We start from the raw sequence: 23,038 nt of genomic DNA on the forward strand, positions 1-23,038 counted from the left end.
CTTCAGAAAAATCCAACTTTTTAAAAAGAATATGGGTCAAAACCGCACATCTATCTTCTCTTTGTATCGAATCTTTGCTCGACTGTTCAAATTGTGGTAATACTGAGAAAATTCAGCCTCGTTTACAGACACGCTTTCAGCGGCTGCCATCCTAGTTGCTTTGTATATCCACCATCATGGCGGACGCTCATGACGTAGCACATTTTGATCATGTGGTTGCAAGTCATCTCTTGGTTGAAAAGGAGTAACAGAGGAATCAAGGAGACCGGTGCTTCGCAGTATTTTCTTTGGGATGTGTGGCATAAGTCACAACTCTTTTTATGTGTGTGTTAGAAATCTCTAAATATAAACATTTCCCAAAAAATTCCAATAAATGATAACCATAAACTAATAACTTGAATTAAACGGGTGCAAATAAAGTTTGTACGAAAGACAATCTTGTTTCAGCTAAAACATTAAGATTTAAGTGTGTTGTGTACAAGTGCAATAATGTCCTCAATAAGTGAATTCACTAAAGTGGCATTAGAGTGATGCTTCAGCGAGAAAAGCATATTTTGCCAAATGCAACATCTGTGTTCTTGAGTCCTCCTGTCCTTATTTCCATTTCTTGTATTCTTTTGTTACTGCCTTGGGAAGGGATGCAAAGAAAGGACACAAGGAAGCACACGTAAGATGACGTGCAGGTCAATAATGATTCGAGGCTGAACTGTTCTCTATGTGGCGTTTCCTAAAAGGTAAGTCTTGTACATGGTGAGTAGCGTATGAACTCTATACTGGTCAACTGAATGAAAAACAGAATTCCTACTGGGATTATCATATCAGTGGTGGGTTTCTCAAAAGCCTCTTAATGTTAAGAGCATCTTAACTAGGAGAGAGAGCGTTCATTGTGCTGCTTACTCTACCGTTTAACAATGATCTTTATGCTATGATGCTTTTGGGAAACTTGGCACAGTTCAATAGCACATTACTGTTGCATGAGGTAAGCACAGTAAGTGTTTTTGTGCGTGTGAGAGAGAACCATCAGTTCTCACACCAATCGTGCAAACCTTCCAGCAATTTGTCTCCACTGCTCAGTTTTCTGTGGTTGATGAGAAGGATTCATGACCAGCTGAATCCAAACACTTGGTAATTACAGACACATTAGCCTGAACAAACATGGCTATAAAAGCAGCTGTCCTTCACGAGGAAAGGGAACGTGTTTCACATACAACTCAGGCCCTGTCCACACAGCAACGGATTCAGGTGAATCTGATAAAATTGTTTATCGTTTCGGCCTGGCGTCCACACGGCACCGGTGTTTTGGGTGCCCCAAAATGAAATCTTTTGAGAACGGGTTCCAGAGTGGAAAAATCTGGCAACGGCGCTGTTGTGAAGTCGTCTGGATGAGTAGAACGGATTTGTTTACGATGATGTCACAACCACATGACTGTCAGTGCTTCACGCTGGGTAGAAGCGTAACGAACTCGATGCGAGTTGTCAACAAATCCTATAACTTGGTTCATGAAACGCGCTTACAAAATATTTTCACTGTGAATATTTATTGTGTAATGGTGCAAAGTAAGAGAGAGTGTGAGTGAGAGAATAGCCCTTAGGGCAGAGTCTTTAGTCCAAACACTGCGGAAGCAGTACCAAACCGCGCACCGCCCGTGCGCTTTCCAAAAACAATCCCGCCAGCAAAAATAGGGGAAAAAAAGGAGCGATCTCATCTCTTCAGATGTTGGTTTAAGTCCGACAATACATTCCTCAAAAAGGGCGTAGAAGAACAAAGTAATCCATCAACGTGTAGCATTCAATTTATTCCGGACCATTAAAGAATTCTGGAGGATATCAGAATGTTGGCGTACCGGCTTCCATCTACCCCCATTCATTCCTCTTTCCACGTCTTTCGTTTTACGCTACTGATTAATAATCAAAACTTTGTGGCTGATGCTACAGAAGAAGGGGTTTATGCGCATGCGTCTACTTCTATTGTTCTGGTGTCTCCGATGGGACCGTCTTACAGCGCACGTAGAGGTGTGGCATGTGTATTGCATCGTTTTCAGCAAGCGTTGCATTGCCATATGGACCTGATATTTTACTGATCCGTTGCCCATGTGGACGCGATATAAAAAAAAAAAAAAAAAATCTCGTTGCCGTTGTCGTGTGGATGTAGCCTCATTCTCTTCTAGTGAATCAAATGGAGACATGAACAGGTAGAATCTCCCTTTACATCGTTCAAGTAACCGCTCATTTTTATATACTGCACGTGAGAAAGTGTATTGACAAAAACTTTCAGAGATTATAGAAGCTCAAAGATGCATCACCAACAGATAAACTACTCTGGGGAAAATGGTAGTATTTACAGTAGTCTTTATTGGTTTTAATATTTCAAATTATTTACTCCACTATACTTTTCAGATGTTAAGTGATATAATAAGCTACTGGACATCACATTTCTCTAGATCAGAAATAATAACCAGTTCAGTGACTTGTTCCCTCAAGCATAGTAGAGGACGTCTTATTAGAAGAACAGAAACACCATTAATAATAAAATTAGTGTGGATGCAGCAATTTTGATAGAATATTATCAGAGCTCCGAGTATCTGCTGGTACAGACGTCCTCACAGTAAGAGTCTGCAAGCGTCTGTTGCCAAATCACCAGAAATTACAGACAACTTAAAAATAATCTGTGTCCTGTGTTGACAGGCAGAAACACATTCATGTATCAAATCAGATTTCTGATATCAGGCCACTGTTAAACTAATTTTTCTAGTACAATGAAATTACATGATAATCACACGGTGTTTCTAATATAACTAGCAGAAATAAGTACATTTTCAAATCTCCATGAGCTGAACCTGATGTTCACCCTAGTGCTTTAAGTTTCACAGAACCATAAAGAGTTGTCGAGAGAGAGACAGAGAGAATGAATTTACAGTTTCAGAGCTTGCTGCTAACCCGTGGGTGTGTTACGGTGACAGTAGGGAATCCACCATCAAAGGCAGCATTAAGAACCTCGTCTAAAGAACTAGCTGGTATGAAGTCCAGTTCAGCACGGATGTGGGCCGGAACCTCCTCTAGATCCTTTTCGTTACGTTTGGGGAGGATGACTCGTTTGAGACCAGCACGGTGAGCCGCCAGGACTTTATCCTTAATGCCACCCACCTGAACAAAGACCAGGTACAGAGCATGATTTTCCTGTGACTATGACCTACTGCTTTAATAAATAACAGTAGGTCAGATTAATTCATGGATAAATGAGGCTCGTTAACTAAATTACTTGAAATGTGTGCATGTTAAGTCTTAGAGGGTTTTATTTATGTACTTTAGATTTCTAAAAATGTATTTTTAATATGCAGCGATGAACAAATTATCAATCCATTAGTGAGCCCAGCAGCTAACGTCCCATATTTTGTTTGCCTGGAAACTTAATTGAAAGATGCTTGAAAAGAGCTGCCTATAAAATGATCGCTAAAAGTAATAGGATTATGTAAATTCCCCATGTAGAGATTGACTAGCCTTGAGTCTAATGTAACAGCAGTTGAAGAGGTGCTGTGGTGTTCTCTCTGCACAGAAAAGAGATTCTTTGAGACTCATTAAGCATCTTTATTTTCTCACAGTGGACCTCGTTTATCAAGCTGGAGCATTTTGTACAAGAAATTCAGGATTCATGAAAATCCTATCAAGTCGAAAATAATTTCCTCTCCTGCTCCAAGAAGACCAGCTAATGTAAACCTCAAGTAAATCTGCTTTAAATCATCAAATTTGCAAGGATTACTGCACTTTGAAATGTGGATTATACTGGCAAGTTTAAATTGACTATATTTCAATTACACACAGATTTAATGAAACATGAAACCTAGTCATTTCATTTTCTGACACAGACGGTGTGTAAGTCACTACTTTTCTCCATGGAATTTTATTTTAATACTGTGCAACGCTATTAGAGCCAGCATTAAGTGACTCCTGAGGTTTGTGGACACTTGACCATCACATGGATATGTGAACCTTCACCAAACTGTTGCCACAAAGCTGGAAGCACACAATTGTACAGAATGTCTTTCTATGCTGTATGTTACAATTTCCCTTTTGGCTATTATATTTTACTTGTATACTAAGCAAATAATTATTTATATATTCACTCACACACGCACTAATATTTTATATACGCTACCGTTCAAAAGTTCGGGGTCACCCAGGCAATTTTGTGTTTTCCATGAAAAGTCAAACTTTTATTTACCACCATAAGTTGTAAAATGAATAGAAAATATAGTCAAGACATTTTTCTGGCCATTTTGAGCATTTAATCGACCCCACAAATGTGATGCTCCAGAAACTCAATCTGCTCAAAGGAAGGTCAGTTTTATAGCTTCTCTAAAGAGCTCAACTGTTTTCAGCTGTGCTAACATGATTGTACAAGGGTTTTCTAATCATCCATTAGCCTTCTGAGGCAATGAGCAAACACATTGTACCATTAGAACACTGGAGTGAGAGTTGCTGGAAATGGGCCTCTATACACCTATGGAGATATTGCACCAAAAACCAGACATTTGCAGCTAGAATAGTCATTTACCACATTAGCAATGTATAGAGTGGATTTCTGATTAGTTTAAAGTGATCTTCAGTGAAAAGAACAGCGCTTTTCTTTCAAAAATAAGGACATTTCAAAGTGACACCAAACTTTTGAACGGTAGTGTATATATATATATATATATATATATATATATATATATATATATATATATATATTAAAAACATTACATACACGAATTATATTATTTATATATACAAACAAACTCTGGAAGCCAGGACAAGCTGATATATGTCAGGGCTTTTTTTTTTTTTTGTAGTGAACTATCCACCCCTGATATGTCTAATCTTCCTGTGTGAGAGCCGAGCAGGGAAGAACCCTTATAGGTTTTCCTAAACCTCATAGTTTTTCCTCACCGGCAGCACCAAGCCTCTCAGAGTGATCTCCCCCGTCATGGCCACATCAGAGCGCACCAGACGCCCACTGAACAGAGAGGCGAGACATGTTACGATAGTAACTCCAGCAGAGGGACCATCTTTAGTGACTGCACCCGCTGGGAAGTGCAAGTGGATGTCAGTGCCCTCAAGAGGGTCAGCACAGCCTGAAACTACACACACACACACACACACACATTATGCTTACTGCTGAAATAATGTAACATTTTATTTAACAATGTCACAATGAAAATAGGGCGGCACGGTGGTGTAGTGGTTAGCGCTGTCGCCTCACAGCAAGAAGGTCCTGCGTTCGAGCCCCGTGGCCGGTGAGGGCCTTTCTGTGTGGAGTTTGCATGTTCTCCCCGTGTCCGCATGGGTTTCCTCCACAGTCCAAAGACATGCAGGTTAGGTTAACTGGTGACTCTAAATTGAGCGTAGGTGTGAATGTGAGTGTGAATGGTTGTCTGTGTCTATGTGTCAGCCCTGTGATGACCTGGCGACTTGTCCAGGGTGTACCCCGCCTTTCGCCCGTAGTCAGCTGGGATAGGCTCCAGCTTGCCTGCGACCCTGTAGAACAGGATAAAGCGGCTACAGATAATGAGATGAGATGAGACAATGAAAATAGAGAACAGCAGATGGTTCCATACAAGGAAATGAGAACTAAAGTTGATTTACAAACAAAATCATGCATCACATGATGAATGAAGTGACAGCTGATTTTTAAAATGTTCATGTAAACAATACATTAACTCATCAGAATAATGAATGTGCATGAATAGACCTTAATGATATGATTGGCTGTGTGTGTGTGTGTCTCACTGTTTGTTAACTGGTAGATCTTGGCATTGCTGCGGAGCCAGCTGATGGCCAGATGTGCTGACTCCTTCATGACATCACCCAGCTGGCCAGTTAGTGTGAGCTGACCTTCACCCTCCATACGACTGGCTTCCACAAACATGATCTCGCCACCAAGCGGAGTCCAGGCCAGGCCTATAGCCACACCGGGCAAAGTCAGATGCTCGGACACCTATAAACACACACACACACACACACACACAAAGCAAAAGAAAGACTGCATAGAAATCTATGCCAAGGGTCAAGAATTAAATACATTTACAGTACCAGTTAAAAGTTTGTACACCCCTACTCATTAATAGGTTTTTCTGTATTTTGACTAGTTTCTACGTTGTAGAACAATACTGAAGACAAACTATAGAATTATGTGGTAAACAAAATGTGTTTCATAATTTAGATTCTTCAGCAGAGCCAGCGTTTACCTTGATGACGCTTTACACACTATTGGCATCATCTTAACCAGCTTCATGAGGTCGTCACCTGGTAGTTAACAGGCGTGCTTTCTTTTTTAAACATGTCTGTAGGTTGCAAGCTGGGTGATGTATTTCAGTATTTGGAGTCAATCATTATGTCAAATACCGATATTAATGCTGTATGTGTCTCTGCAACGTTCTTATCGAGGCATAACATGCAGTAGATATGCAGCCACTTTAGACAGCATTTCAATTTAAAACAAAACAAAAACCTTTTGACGTGCATAAAATGCAAGCCCAAGCATCCCACTGCATTTTTTGTACTCCAAGTCAAGAAAGATTGACTCAAACTCCATTTACATGTTCTTCCACTTTCTGTACACTGTGAACTTTAAAATCAAAGCACACAACGAAGTCAGATGTGAAATGTCCCTCACGTGTCGTCTAAAGTCCTTTTCACACCATGCAAATTGGTCACATTGTGTGGCGCCGATCTCCATTGCCGTAGCCCTCGGCCTCTCCCCTATACAGCTAGGGTTACAGTGGGGGGCTCGTTTGACGTAATTTATTTTGGTTACGATTCCAGCTAAATTCAATATCATAGTTGCCACTGAAGTCCACTCGATCCTTGTTTGACGAGTGACCGATCCATTGACGGTAAACAAGGATCGAGTGGACTTCAGTGGCGACTATGATATTGAATTTACACTTTGTTGAATTAATTCAATATCATAGTCGCCACTGAAGTCCACTCGATCCTTGTTTACCATCAATGGATCGGTCACTCGTCAAACAGTCCGCCAGAATCCGAGTAGGGAATGGCTGAGCGTAGCTGTCAGTCAAACACAAGTTAGCCAATGGGAATGCGTTCCTGGACAGCCCACCCACACGTGAAGTTTGTGCCAAAACTGCAAGCAAAAAGTCAGGGAGCGCAAACGAGAAAGCTGGAATCGAAACCAAAATAAATTACGTCAAACAAAACTGAGAAAGACGCGGAACAAAAATAAAAGGTTTCTGAAGAGTAATAGACTGATATTTTGCACGATTACACGAATAATTTGTTTGCCAGTCTAAAAAAATTGACCTTTTTTTTATTTTTTTGTATTTTGATTTGTCGTTTTTGTTTGATATTTCAAAAGTATTGTATGAACATTTTGGCACAAAATTGATTCCATAAAGATCTAGAATGCACAACCCCAGACAAGCAGTGACCATCTGCTCTGAGAAAGGTCTTGGGGAAATGAAACATTTGGTTAAGAGAGAAGAAAAAAAAAAATTAGAAGTGACTTGGCCGTGTGCTCACCTCCATCTCAAAGAGTTGTGGCCCCAAAATGTCTTTGAGAGCAATGTGATCAATGACAATGGGCATCTCGGGAGGAGCTGCCATATCAGAATCCTTCCCAATCCCTGCTCGATCATGACCTGCAGGGGGGGGGAAAGAAAATGTCAGTTACAAGAGAACAGAGAAACTGTATTTTTTCCTCAGTACTGGAACATTCAGTACTTTATTTGAGGTTTTACAGGAGGGCTGTGTGAGACATCAGGTCAGGGGGAGGGGAAGAGAAGAGGGAAGGACGAGAAGAGGGGGGGGCAGCACAGAGACCCAGTGAAGGACGAGAGCAGGTGCACCTCATTTTTAGGAGGGGAAATGGTGTAGATATGCGTGTATGCTGATCCATTGAGACTCATTAGTATGCACGTCCGACTGGCTACCCACAAGTCATGTGACTCAATTGATTTTTTTTTTCCAATTGCAACACAACTTTAACCATTTGTTCATTTGAGAGAAAACAGTTAGACAGAACAGTAGATTCTTGTCTCTGATCACGGTCACAAAGCTGCATTTAGACTGCCAGATAAGTACCGTTACCTGGCAGTAGAGACACATTCAGTTCACGAGGGATGAGTTACGTAGCTTCTCTCATTCACGTCCTTCTGTTCACCATTTGTGGCCAGCTCATGCCGGATAAGAGGAGACGCTCAATCAATCAGTCGCATACTCCCCTGCCTCCTACTGTGTTAACTGGCACCGTGACCGCTCGTCTTACACACGAGCAGCTGCACTGAGACAAGGGGAGGGTGGGAGGACACGAGGCCGGCTGTTAGCACCATTTCCCCCCTCTAGCCCACTGCTAAAGTACCTGATAATGGGCGTGTCAGTATGTTTATTCATACTAGTCGAGGGAGATTCTGTTTCTCAGTATGTGTGTTTGTGCATGAGCTGCAATATACATGATTCATGCCTGCGTGGGGGTTTTCAGGGCGTCTGTGGGTCCTTTTTTTAAAAAAGAAAAAAAAAAAGTCTTCCATTTTTACAAATTAAAGGCCTTAAGTGTTAAACTGTCTTAAATTCAAATTTAATAGATTTAAGATTTCAAACATTCTTCGCATGTAAAGTTGGTTTAATGGGATTTCATGGGGCATTAAAAAAAGATTTAGAGTATTAAGTATATATGCAGACATTGTGTCTTTGTGAACATGTGGAAATTTCATTATGCAAACCGCTGTTTTGTAGTGGAGCATGTTTTAATGTGGGGTGTGGTGGGTGAGAGAGAGACAGAGACTGTGCCCAGCTCAGCAATCTTTCTGCAGTAATCCTCAGTATGTGTGAAGAGAGCCACGAAGCACTACACACCTCTTTCAGACAGCCTGTTCAAGGCGGAATTCTTATGCCTTTATTGTGCCTTGCATTCTGTATAAAACGTCCGAATATGGAATAGGGGTGTTTTGTGTCGTTCCGCCTCTGAACCAGAATCAATGTCTGTGTGAACAGGACAGCCAGAACGGCGGAGCAGAGGTGTGACGTTTTTGACTTTGAAATTCTTCTTTCCGAGACTAGAGCGAATTCAAACGTAGTCTCTGTCTACAGCCTCTAAGCTCCACGCGCTGTTCTGCCTCAAATCGCTTCCTACTTCTCTTCACTTTCTCCTCAACATATTTCTGATCCACAAACATGTTGCTTGCACGAGTCTCTCCCTCTCTCAATCTGCGAGCACACTTTTCTGACAGACTTTTATTTATTTATACCCCAAGAATCTTCTCCCCTCAGGGAGGCGATATAGATCACTGTATGCTAAAACAACCAGACACAAGAATAGTTTCTTCCCTCAGGCTGTCTCTGTGATGAACAGCTAAAATCCACATTCATATATCAGTAATATCACTTGCAAAATATCTGCACACTTATACTGTCATTCTGTGCTCACTGTGACTTAGTATATATATACTAAGTAACTTTAAAAATGCACAATGGAATTCAACAGGATATCACTTTAGATCCATGCATATATTTGAAATTTATGATATTGTATGTAATGCACACACATCTTGAAACATCGATAAAGGACATTTATTGTCAAACTCAAGAATTAATTCACAAAAAAATTCAAAGTGACAGTTGGTCCATGTTCGGACCGTCATGCTGGAGATTCTGGGTCTGTGTCGTCCAGGGGTCTCAGCAGCAGTGACTGAGGGTGTCAGGAATCTGTCACGGAGGTGAGCTAGCCTGACGTGCTGATCCTGAACTGGCGTCGTGACTCGAGGCTGACCAGGGCATGGACGATCCCTGGTGCTCCCTGTCTGTCCGTAACGCTGACTCAAACGGGAAATGGTCGAATGATGAACACCGAAGTGCCGGGCGACCTCTGTCTGTGTACTTCCGGCACGCAACATCCCGATGGCCTGTTCACGTTGATTTTGGCTTAGGCGTGGCATCTTCAATAATGACAATTTTCCCATCATTTCCCCCGGGTATTTATAGGCAAGATTGTGTGTGTACAGTGTATGCAAAATTTGTTTGAAAATTAAAGCCTGTCCATGTCATTGACTACCCGAGTCATATTGTACGTTATTGAGTACAACTCCCTTAAATTCTGATTTGAGCACAGATTTGGAACTTATTCGGGCGGAACGAAGTTATTTTTCCATTGTGATGTATTTATTTTCTTCTTGAGATAAACTCAGCACGAATTCAGCAAGTTTTATCAATGTGCGTTTTTAAAGTTACTTAGTGTGTGTGTGTATATATATATATAAAAATTTTTTTTTACTTATTTAAATTTACTATTCATCTTTGCACTATGCACCATACTGCACCAAAAGGGAAATCCTTTCTGTGATGAACAGCTAAAATCCAGATTCATTTATCAGTAATATCACTTGTAAAATATCTGAACACTTAAGGCCTCTGCATGCTCTTGCGACAAGGCTTTCGCAGATAGCTTTTCACAGACAGTTGTAATTTATTGTTGAGCAGGGAGTATAGGCGTGTATAATTCACCGCCACAACGCAAGGGGGCGCGAAGTCGCGAAATCGCTAGGAGTAGTTGGTGGGTGTGGTTAGTGGAGTGTTTATCCTCCGGTTACTGAGCAACAGGTCATTCAACAACAATGGCGACTGGACGAGTCCGCACTTTGATCGAGATATTAGAACTGGAGTCGTATAGATGTACGTACTTCCTCGATCAACCGCTCTTCGTGCTGCTCCATCTTCGCTTGTGTTTTTAAAAATGGCGGTTGTGAAAACAAACCAAACCGGGGAAGTAGGGAAGCGGAAGTGCGTGTACAGCAGATGTAGAGTGGACCAATCAGAGCCCTCTTGTCTGCGGTGGTCACAATTTTTGGGAGGTGCGCGCAGAGCGTCTGCGAAGGGGGGGGGCTTCACAGACGCCATCTGCGAGGACTGGGTTGTCAGCATAAATTGGCCCTTATACTGTCATTCTGTGCACACTGTATACTTTATATTTATTTAACTATTCCATACTTGACTTACCTGGATTACTTTGCACTATGCACCTATTTTTGTTGTTTGCTTGTTTTGTGTTTACGCTTTTTTTTTTATCAGTTTTTGTACTATGAGAGCTAAGTGAACCGGAGTCAAATTCCTCATGTGTCCCCACATACCTGGCAATAAAAGTGTTTCTATTCTAAAAAAAAAAAGCCAGCTTGGCTAAAGGACACAAACATTATCATATACATGAGGCTGTTACTTCCCTTAAATGTGAATTATTTAAGAGCAGTGATTACATGTTACATATGATGCTCAGCAACTTTGCTTGTGTTTGAAGAGTAGTATGAATGTGCACGACTACCAAAAGCACCTCAACACTCAGTTCACCCGAAGTGTATGCTCAGGGTATTCATGTTTCCAGTGCGTAGATGATACGTCACCCTAGACGCCGTTGCTCCGTTGTGATGTCACGCCTCTAGTTGTGGAACGCTGGCTTGTAATGTAAAACACACACCGGCATGGCTTCCTGCCGGCTTTATTCGGTTCAGTGTAAATCACTAAAGCCAGAATATTGAGGTGCCTTCTTTACACCAGTATTATATGCATAAAAAGGGCCACACATACACACACACACTCACTCAATGAAGCTTATTCCTAACAACTGAAATTGCTTTAGAATCGTACCTGGTCCAGATTCACTGGACGACTCGGGTCTTGACATCTTATGACCTTCTGCAACCTTCACAGCCACGGCCCGACAGATGGCTCCAATCTTCCTCTCCAAAGAGCGCACGCCCGCTTCCCGTGTGTACCTAAACATTCACACACAGACATTTGCTACTCTCATTTCTGAATTTGAAGCTTGGAGCACATATAGATGCTTTTCCACTGAGGAAATTGCTTGTTTTTTTTTTTTTTAATCAATTTCATATCTGCCAGAAGATACTGGAATAACTGAAATGTTAATAATCTCAGAGAATGCTACTCTTCTCCGTGTGGTCATCCTCCTTATTAGACCACCAGTGCTCAGTAAATCAGCTCTCCTATGACCCACCCAGAATCCCCATTAGCTTTGGTTTTATTCCTCACATTCAGAGTGACTGCCAAGTTGACTCATTAACTGCGGGTAGTGTAGCAGCAGGAAAAGGAGTGTGTGGGTGGAGATGTGGGCTACACTTTCTTTATGTCTGTCAGCGTCTGAGTCAATCCCGCTGACCTGATTTATCTGTCTGGATACAGTAATCCCTCGTCTGTGTCCTATTTAGTGCGTGCATGTGGGTGGTTGTCTAAATGAGAGAAAAAGCATGCACATTTACTTGCTGATGATCTCCTGTGTGGTGTCTTGAGGGATCTGGAGCTGCTGAGGACTGAGGCCATGCTGCTCGAGCTGATGGGGGATCAGGTGCCGATGAGCGATTTCGACTTTCTCCTCCTGTGTGTATCCTAGAATGGCCGCACACACACGATAAGAATAAAAAGCATGACGCAATAACCCATTCATACTATCACAAAGCCATCTGCCTAAGTGGGACAATCACCGACGTGTGCTCATTGTTGTGAAAATCAGTAGTCAGTAGAACAGAGATCAGTCAGTCATTCTGAATAAGGAAAGCTCGAATTTCACCGACACCCCTTACACTACTGTGACCTTTCAGCCATGAACTCTGACCTGGCACATGCAGCACCTCCATTCTGTCCAACAGAGCAGGGGGGATGGTTGCTGTGGTGTTCGCCGTGGCAATGAAGAGGACTTGTGATAGGTCGAAGGCCACATTGAGGTAGTGGTCAGTAAAACTGTGGTTTTGCTCTGGGTCCAGAACCTGATCATCAGCGCATCAGAGAAAGCGATAACAATTTGAACAGAACAATTGAACAATTACACCTTTCCTGTAAAATTATGAACATATGTTAGAGTGGTGCTTGAAAGTTTGTGAACCCTTTAGAATTTTCTATATTTGTGCATAAATATGACCTAAAACATCACCAGATTTTCATACAAGCCCTAAGAATTGAGGAAAATGATCCAATATTACAGATCTGTGAGTGGCAAAAGTATGTGAACCTCTAGGATTAGCAGTTAATTTGAAGGTGAATTAGAGTCAGGTGTTTTCAATCAATGGGATGACAATCAGGTGTGAGTGGGCACCCTGTTTTATTTAAAGAACAGGGATCTATCAAAGTCTGATCTTCACAACACGTTTGTGGAAGTGCATCATGGCACGAACAAAGGAGATTTCTGAGGACCTCAGAAAAAAACGTTTTTGATGCTCATCAGGCTGGAAAAGGCAGGGATGAGAATGAAAAATATTTAAAAAGTCTGAAAAAAGCCGGGGGTTTGGGGGCCGCAGGCACCCAGCGGGGCCCAGGGGCAGAGCCCCAGTGGGGGCTCAGGAGCTAATGATTTTTGGCTTTTTTTTTTTTTTTTTACCCCAAAACCATTAATTTTATCAGCAAAAAGTTGCAATTTATTTGGAAATAAATTTCCCTTCTTGGTGGACTCCCAGGTGAAAATGATTAATATGGTACAAGAGACTTGTTTTTAAATCAACTCACATTTGATGATTTCAAAAAAATCAATGCACTTTTTAATATAAACGAGCTCTACAGTATTATATTTCTGCATTTTTGCTATTCATGTCTTTGAATACTCTAATCCTTTAAAATGAAGTGCAAACCAGAAAAAAGTTCTGTCATATAATTCTCTTAAGCTTTCTTCTGATGTTATCATGGTAGCAGGAGCTCTTGCATATTAAGCAGGCAACATTCAACATCACTCATCACTTCCCTTTCAACTGTTGTGTGTACTAACTAGGTTTTATCTGGACAGGATGTTGTGGAATGTAATACAGATACCATATGGTCAATTTGAAGATCAAGATGGTGATTCTGAATTAAAGAACAGGCATGTACAATGGGCATTACATATTGGAATTTTTTTTTAAATCAAAAACTATAAGTTCATCTCGGCCTAAAAAATTTGGGCAGACGCTCCCGCGCGGCACATACCAACAATCCCCCCCGTCCCCCTATGAAATGAGCAATAAGTAGGAGAGTTATACATGGTATCATACCTAAAATTTTATCAGAAATATAGATATGATACTATGATTCTCCCCAACATGCTACATTAGATAAGCTAACCCCATTTATAAAAGATACACACATATATGACGTGTATTTGATATATATATGTGATATATATGATGTATATTCATACATTGTTACTTTACGGAAATCTTCAATAAGTTTGGTCTTTTCATGCCAGCCTGTTGTAGACCTAAATATAATGCACATGAACTGACACTCCTCACCTCAACATGTCCTTTACAATCATTTAAGCCACCATGGGCAATGCTGAAACCACTGCTGCAAACAGTACATCGCGCGAAACTGTCATTATTTTTGACCCTTATTAGACAGGGAGATTCTTTTGTGTAATCTGAGGTGAAGTGGGTTTTGTACTTTTGTTTTTTGGGGCGCACGCGCCGTCTCTCTCTGCCATGACAATCCTGTAGGCTGCACTGACTGAACTGAAAACTTCGGTCCTTGAGACAAGAGATAAAAGCCCGCCCACACTGAAAGCTCATTGGCTTATTTTGCTGAGTAAACCAATCAGGATGCTCCTTGTCTAGCATGCGCTACATGAACACGCCTCTCGTGCTCCCTCGCGCACTCCGTCATATGCGCACATTCTAAGATGCGTGATGCAGACATTAATGTTTCATGTGCACGCTCTTGCTCGCTTGCTCTAGATTCCAGGAGATATTATCCAATTTGCGGGCATCAGGGAGCCACTATCAATATGCGGGAGACTCCCGGAACTTCCGGGAGACTTGGGATGTCTGCGTTATAAGGTGACCACAGATCGTTAACCATACATCCCCCACCGAAAATTTCTCAACGGATTTACATCGATCTCAAAAACGATCATTTTGGTCTGAAAAAGTCGGAAATCCACCGATCGGTGGAAAATTCTCATCCCTGAAAAGGTTACAAAATCCTCTCTAAAGAGTTTGGACTCCACCAATCTACAGTCAGACAGATTGTGTACAAATGGAGGAAATTCAAGACCATCGTTACCCTCCCCAGGAGTGGTCTACCAACAACGATCACTCCAAGGGCAAGGCATGTAATAGTCAGCAAGGTCACAAAGGACCCCAGGGTAACTTCTAAGCAACTGAAGGCCTCGCTCACATTGGCTAACGTTCATGAGTCCACCATCAGGAGAACACTGAACAACAATGGTGTGCATGGCAGGGTTGCAAGGAGAAAGCCACTGCTCTCCAAAAAGAACATTACTGCTCGTCTGCAGTTTGCTAAAGATCATGTGGACAAGCCAGAAGGCGACTGGAAAAATGTTTTGTGGATGGATGAGACCAAAATAGAACTTTTTGGTTTAGAAGGGCAGGGTTCGAGCCCCATGGCTGGTGAGGGCCTTTCTGTGCGGAGTTTGCATGTTCTCCCCGTGGGTTTCCTCCGGTCCCCCACAGTCCAAAGACATGCAGGTTAGGTTAACTGGTGACTCTAAATTGAGCGTAGGTGTGAATGTGAGTGTGAATGGTTGTCTGTGTCTATGTGTCAGCCCTGTGATGACCTGGCGACTTGTCCAGGGTGTACCCCGCCTTTCGCCCGTAGTCAGCTGGGATAGGCTCCAGCTTGCCTGCGACCCTGTAGAACAGGATAAAGCGGCTAGAGATGATGAGATGAGAAGTGTTATGTTTGGAGAAAGGAAAACACTGCATTCCAGCATAAGAACCTTATCCCATCTGTGAAACATGGTGGTGGTAGTATCATGGTTTGGGCCTGTTTTGCTGCATCTGGGCCAGGACAGCTTGCCGTCATTGATGGAACAATGAATTCTGAATTATACCAGCGAATTCTAAAGGAAAATGTCAGGACATCTGTCCATGAACTGAATCTCAAGAGAAGGTGGGTCATGTAGCAAGACAACGACCCTAAGCACACAACTCGCTCTACCAAAGAACGGTTAAAGAAGAATAAAGTTAATGTTTTGGAATGGCCAAGTCAAAGTCCTGACCTTAATCCAATCAAAATGTTGTGGAAGGACCTGAAGCGAGCAGTTCATGTGAGGAAACCCACCAACATCCCAGAGTTGAAGCTGTTCTGTATGGAGGAACGGGCTAAAATTACTCCAAGCCGGTGTGCAGGACTGATCAACAGTTACCGGAAACGTTTAGTTGCAGTTATTGCTGCACAAGGGGGTCACACCAGATACTGAAAGCAAAGGTTCACATACTTTTGCCACTCACTGATATGTAATATTGGATAATTTTCCTCAATAAATAAATGACCAGGTACAATATTTGTGTCTCATTTGTTTAACTGGGTTCTCTTGATCTACTTTTAGGACTTGTGTGAAAATCTGATGATGTTTTAGGTCATAGTTATGCAGAAACATAAAATTCTAAAGGGTTCACAAACTTTCAAGCACCACTGTAGATCTTAGCAGATATTATCTACAATCAGGATGCTGAAAGCCAACCTTTTTGGACAACAGAAGCCAAAAGACCTTGCTATTCTCGACAATCTGGAGAAGTCAAGTGGACAGTAAGAGCAAATGCATCACCATTACAGTATGTAACAATTCTTCAGTTCTGAAGATGAACCAAATGCTCGTATTAATATTGTTCCTTTGTGTGACTATGATTTAATATGAGCTGCAGTGACATTGCCAAAAGGTTTTTAAAACATTGTTAACTGTATGTGTGTGGGTGGATGGAGTATACATAATGGATGGATAAGGATGTGGGGTGTCATGGTGGTGCAGTGGTTAGAACTGTCACCTCATAGCAAGAAGGTTCGGGCTTTGAACCTTGTGGCTGACCGGAGCCTTTCTATGTGGAGTTTGCATGTTCTCCCCTGTGCTTGTGTGGGTTTCCTCCAGGTGCTTCAGTTTCCTCCCATAGTCCAAAGACACGCAGGTCAGCAGGCTACTCTAAATTGCCCATGCGTGCAAATGGTTGTTTGTGTTAGCCCTGCACCTGAGATAGATTGGCAACCTGCCCAGGATGTACCCTGACTCTCGCCCGAATTCAGCTGGGGTGGCTCCAGTTTCCCGTGAGACCCGGGAGGATAAACAACAATTATAAATAATTGCTGGATAATATGGATGTCATAAATACAATAAAATCATATGATCAGAAAACATTTCTGTTCATCTGTGCTACGTTTGTGCTGTAAAAACATTGCACAGCTACAATTAAAAAATTAAAGATCATTTGTGGGGGCGGCACGGTGGTGTAGTGGTTAGCGCTGTCGCCTCACAGCAAGAAGGTCCTGGGTTCGAGCCCCGGGGCCGGCGAGGGCCTTTCTGTGCGGAGTTTGCATGTTCTCCCCGTGTCCGCGTGGGTTTCCTCCGGGTGCTCCGGTTTCCCCCACAGTCCAAAGACATGCAGGTTAGGTTAACTGGTGACTCTAAATTGACCGTAGGTGTGAATGTGAGTGTGAATGGTTGTCTGTGTGTCAGCCCTGTGATGACCTGGCGACTTGTCCAGGGTGTACCCCGCCTTTCGCCCATAGTCAGCTGGGATAGGCTCCAGCTTGCCTGCGACCCCGTAGAAGGATAAAGTGGCTTGAGATAATGAGATGAGATCAATTGTGCAGACTGCAAACTGGAATGGCACAACAATGATTTTTATGGAACAAAATGTGGGGTTTTTTTTGTTTGTTTGCCATAGTGATGGATAGCTTGACGGACGAAGTGAGGCAAGAGTCACCATGGAACATGATGTTTGCGGATGATATTGTGATATGTGGTGAAAGTAGAAAGGAGGTTGAGTTGGGTTTGGAGAGATGGAGGTATGCATTGGAACGAAGAGGAATGAAGGTGAGCAGTAGCAAAACAGAATACATGTGCATCAATGAGAATGGGGATGAGAGTGTAGTGAAGATGCAAGGAGTAGACGTAAAGAAAGTTGGTGAATTCAAGTACCTGGGGTCAACTGTGCAGGAAAATGGGGGCTGCGATGGTGAGGTCAGAAAGAGAGTGCAGGCAGGGTGGAGCAGTTGGAGAAGGATTTCGGGAGACATTTGTGACAGGAAAGTCCCAGCAAAAGTGAAAGGCAAGATGTATAAGACAGTAGTGAGACCAGCTGTGATGTAAGGATTGGAGACCGTACCCTTAATGAAGAGACAGGAGGCAAAGTTGGAGGTGGCGGAGTTGAGGATCTTAAGGTTTGCGATGGGAGGTTGGACAGGATAAGGAACGAGCACATCAGAGGGACAGCACATGTGGAGAGCTTGGGAATTAAGCTAAGAGGGGATGAGACTGAGATGGTATGGGCACATCCTGAGAAGAGATGCAGAGCATGTTGGAAGGAGAATGTTGAGGATGGAGCTGCCAGGCACATGAAAACGAGGAAGGCCAAAGAGGAGATACATGGATGTGGTGAGAGAGGACATGAAAGTGGCAGGTGTGGTAGAGAAGGATGCAGAAGACAGGGAGCAATGGAGACAAAAGATCCGCTGTGGCGACCCCTAATCGGGAGCAGCCAGAAGAAGAGTGTTTTTTTTGTTATTCAATATTTGTGCAACTCTGCAGAATTGAGCTGTCAATCACTCCCTGAGTACCATTATGGCCCTTTTCCACTACCCTTTTTCAGCTCACTTCAGCCCGACACGGCTCGCGTTTCAACTACCTCAGAGCGGCGCGACTCAGCTCACTTCAGCTCTGCTCAGCACCCAAAACTCGCATGGTTTTGGAGTGGGGCTGAAGCGAGCCAAACTGAGCCGAGTGGGGCTAGGGGCGTGAGGAGACACTCCCCTGTGCACTGATTGGTGAGGAGTGTCCTCACACGCCCACACACGCCCCGTGAGCACGCTGGGATCTGTAAACACCGTAAACCCGCAAGAAGAAGAATTACGAGAATTTCTGAAGCCTTATGCGCCTCGCCTCATCTATACGCTCTTGCCAGTATCTGTTGGCATTGTCGGTGACAACAAGCCACAGCACCAAGACCAGCAACACTAACGACTCCATGTCCTCCATGTTTATTGTTTACTATCCGGGTCGTGAGACTACCGCTTAAAAGATCACTGATGTCACTGTTTGCGCCGCCTAACGACATCACGTGACGTCCACCCACTTTCGCTAACTCCACCCAATGTGTCCACCCACTTCCAGCCAGCACGGTTCAGCGCGGTTGTAGTCGAAATGCAACTCCAACAACCCCACTCAGCTCGACTCAGCCCAACTCAGCACGGCACGGCTCAGCCCGACTCAGCCGTGTTGGTAGTGGAAAAGCAGCAATAGTGCCCTTTGGTGTCAATTTAGAGCAGATACCATATACTGCATTACTGGAACTTTTGATATGGCCAAGCAGACAAAGGAAAGGCACAGTTCTAGTTTTCTACCACAAACAGTTCCAGTACATGTGCAGTAGGAAAAGGCCTTTTCAGTACATGTTATGGTACACTGGACAAGACATCGAGTGAGTTGTTTTGTATAATGGAAGAGAGACTTTGAAACACAGCAGGTAAGACTGATGTGTGTCCAAAAGCAACTCTTGCTTAAATCAATATAAAACAACTGTATTCCTGCAAAGATTATACTCTCAATGAATTAACAAAATACATCAGGCTGCTCTAGATATGGCATACACTGAAGTCACATACACACTCCAAAAAAAAAAACAACAACCCCACAACAAAACAAAGTGCAGTGCAGGCCGATCCACATGGACACAAGCAATAAAGCCGTAAATGCTTACCAACTGATGAAATGACCCTAAGTAAGCATGCACTATCTTTGGTCTCTATATTATACACCAAGTGAGAGACATAATTAACACTGCAATGCTGAGCACTTCCAGGAAGAAGGAAGCTAATACGCAGCTGGTCTGGGTCACGTTGAGGGAGAGGGACACAGCCTGTGTAAGGTTACCATGCCATGGTCAACACATTGCTGTTTTTACAGTGCAACCACATGCCTCTGATCATCTCCTCTCAGGTCATAGCTCTGTTTTCAGCCTGACAGCGTACAATCTTGTTTGCTCATCGAAGTCTTTATTTTAGCGTCCACCTACAAAGTGAATTTGCCCTTCAGTTAAGTAAGGAAAGGAAAATTTTACTCTGACAAAGCTTTTTTTTTTTTTTTCAGATCAGAGCAGGTTTAACAGGTCCTCTCACCTCCAGCAGTGCAGCAGCAGGGTCTCCCTGCAGGCTCTTGCCCAATTTGTCAACCTCATCCAATAGAAATACAGGATTGTTGACACCGACAGTCTTCAGGCCATTGATGATGCGGCCAGGCATGCTGCCCACGTAGGTTCGCCTAAGGACAAACAGAGGAGGATGCAAACTTAGGGGCAGTCAGGCAGTAGGAGGGCAAGAGTGGGACAGAAACATTACAGTTAACTGAAAATAGTGCTATCAGGACCAATATGTTTGTGCTAATAGTAAGAACACTAACACATCGATAAGTTTAGCAAACCTTCAAGCTCACAGAGAATTAAATACAAGAAAAGGCATGGAGGAGAAAGACTAAGCCAAGATGAGTAAGGCAGGGCTTTCCTCCCACTCGTCTAGCTCACAGGAAGGCTCATCCAGACTAAAGTAGGGAACACGTATTATGACACATAATTGCAGAGAGGAGGAGGAGGTGCTGATGTTATTACAGTACAATAATAACGCTTACAAACCGTGGGTGAGTGTGTATCATGAATCCTCGTGCTTTGAAATGATGTAGGGTGATTGTGAAACATTAACCCTGAGTAACTCCTAGGAACTAAGCAACTGCTTTATCCTGGTCAGAGTCGAGCTGGATCTGGAGCCTATCCCAGAAACACTGGGCACAAAGTGGGAATACACCCAGTTCATCACAGAACGGTTTTATTGTGTCAAATATGCAACTGGGGGCCAACAATTGTAGAAGTGAAAGGCATGTAATAGCGTCAAACAATCTCTGAAAATTTCAAGCAAATAGCATGAATAGTAACAACTTATGGAACTTTGCCATTTTTTGGCAACACTCATTTATTAGGGCTAAGATCCATTTTTGTGGCTACTGCCTCTTACAGTGGTGCTTGAAAAGTTTGTGAACCCTTTAGAATTTTCTGTATTTCTGCATAAATATGACCTAAAACATCATCAGATTTTCACACAAGTCCTAAAAGTAGATCAAGAGAACCCAGTTAAACAAATGAGACAAAAATATTATACTTTGCCATTTATTTATTGAGGAAAATGATCCAATATTACATATCCGTGAGTGGCAAAAGTATGTGAACCTTTGCTTTCAGTATCTGGTGTGACCCCCTTGTGCAGCAATAACTGCAACTAAATGTTTCCGCTAACTGTTGATCAGTCCTGCACACCAGCTTGGAGGAATTTTAGCCCATTCCTCCGTACAGAACAGCTTCAACTCTGGGATGTTGGTGGGTTTCCTCACATGAACTGCTCGCTTCAGGTCCTTCCACAACATTTCGATTGGATTAAGGTCAGGACTTTGACTTGGCCATTCCAAAACATTAACGTTATTCTTCTTTAACCATTCTTTGGTAGAATGACTTGTGTGCTTAGGGTCGTTGTCTTGCTGCATGACCCACCTTCTCTTGACTTGAGATTCAGTTCATGGACAGATGTCCTGACATTTTCCTTTAGAATTCACTGGTATAATTCAGAATTCATTGTTCCATCAATGATGGCAAGCCGTCCTGGCCCAGATGCAGCAAAACAGGCCCAAACCATGATACTACCACCACCATGTTTCACAGATGGGATAAGGTTCTTATGCTGGAATGCAGGTGTTTTCCTTTCTCCAAACAGAACGCTTCTCATATAAACCAAAAAGTTCTATTTTGGTCTCATCCGTTCACAAAAAACATTTTTCCAATAGCCTTCTGGCTTGTCCACGTGATCTTTAGCAAACTGCAGACGAGCAGCAATGTTCTTTTTGGAGAGCAGTGGCTTTCTCCTTGCAACCCTGCCATGCACACCATTGTTGTTCAGTGTTCTCCTGATGGTGGACTCATGAACGTTAGCCAATGTGAGAGAGGTCTTCAGTAGCTAGAAGTTACCCTGGGGTCCTTTGTGACCTCGCCGACTATTACACGCCTTGCTCTTGGAGTGATCTTTGTTGGTCCACCACTGCTTGGGAGGGTAACGATGGTCTTGAATTTCTCCATTTGTACACAATCTGTCTGACTGTGGATTGGTGGAGTCCAAACTCTTTAGAGATGGTGTTGTAACCTTTTCCAGCCTGATGAGCATCAACAACGCTTTATCTGAGATCCCCAGAAATCTCCTTTGTTCGTGCCATGATACACTTCCACAAATGTGTTGTGAAGATCAGATGTTGATAGATCCCTGTTCTTTAAATAAAACAGGGTGCCCACTCACACCTGATTGTCATCCCATTGATTGAAAACACCTGACTAATTTCACCTTCAAATTAACTGCTAATCCTAGAGGTTCAAATACTTTTGCCAGTCACAAATATGTAATATTGGATCATTTTCCTCAATAAATAAATAAATGACTGTGGAAATCAGAGCAGGTGGGTGGAGCACAGAAGTACGGCAGGCCAGAACTGAGTTCCAAAAACTATTTTTATTTGCACTTTTCAGTCGCAAACACACTCTTCCAGCCACACACATACACACAAGTCATCTGGTTGGGGAGAGAGCCCTCTTCCTCTGCTCTCTCTCTCTCCTTATATAGGGCGCGGTCACTGGGGAAGACACACAAACATAGGTTAACTAACAGGTGTAGTGATTCTGCCACTTACCTTCCCTGACTCCACCCTCCTGTCACAGACCGACACTTGACCACACCCCCACTGCCACAATGACCAAGTATAATATTTTTGTCTCATTTGTTTAACTGGGTTCTCTTTATCTACTTTTAGGACTTGTGTGAAAATCTGATGATGTTTTAGGTCATATTTATGCAGAAATACAGAAAATTCTAAAGGGTTCACAAACTTTCAAGCACCACTGTATAAAGGCGGTAGCCACTATATCATCGTGCTGTAAGAATGTAACAATCGTGCACTGTGCATGCGCATAAGCATTACAAGTCACCAGAATGGTGAATCATGATCTCACGATATGAACAGCTGAGCTCGTGTTATCAAAAA

General features: G+C 42.7%; 1 protein-coding gene across 1 annotated transcript in view; it reads right to left on the reverse strand.

Annotated features, from left to right (window-relative positions):
* Positions 1 to 2,332: 2,332 nt before the first annotated feature.
* lonp2 (lon peptidase 2, peroxisomal) overlaps positions 2,333 to 23,038 on the reverse strand; it is a 63,116-nt gene continuing 42,410 nt past the window's right edge. The window contains exons 8-15 of the mRNA XM_060923848.1: positions 20,092 to 20,233; positions 12,614 to 12,764; positions 12,261 to 12,387; positions 11,629 to 11,756; positions 7,519 to 7,637; positions 5,767 to 5,974; positions 4,927 to 5,117; positions 2,333 to 3,144 (exon numbers count right to left, since the gene is read on the reverse strand). Coding sequence (XP_060779831.1) covers positions 2,920 to 3,144; positions 4,927 to 5,117; positions 5,767 to 5,974; positions 7,519 to 7,637; positions 11,629 to 11,756; positions 12,261 to 12,387; positions 12,614 to 12,764; positions 20,092 to 20,233 — 1,291 coding nt within the window. The 3' untranslated portion in view covers positions 2,333 to 2,919. The remainder of the gene's footprint in view (positions 3,145 to 4,926; positions 5,118 to 5,766; positions 5,975 to 7,518; positions 7,638 to 11,628; positions 11,757 to 12,260; positions 12,388 to 12,613; positions 12,765 to 20,091; positions 20,234 to 23,038) is intronic.

The sequence above is a fragment of the Neoarius graeffei genome, chromosome 6 (assembly GCF_027579695.1).
Source record: "Neoarius graeffei isolate fNeoGra1 chromosome 6, fNeoGra1.pri, whole genome shotgun sequence".
In the NCBI taxonomy this organism is placed as follows: Eukaryota; Metazoa; Chordata; class Actinopteri; order Siluriformes; family Ariidae; genus Neoarius; species Neoarius graeffei.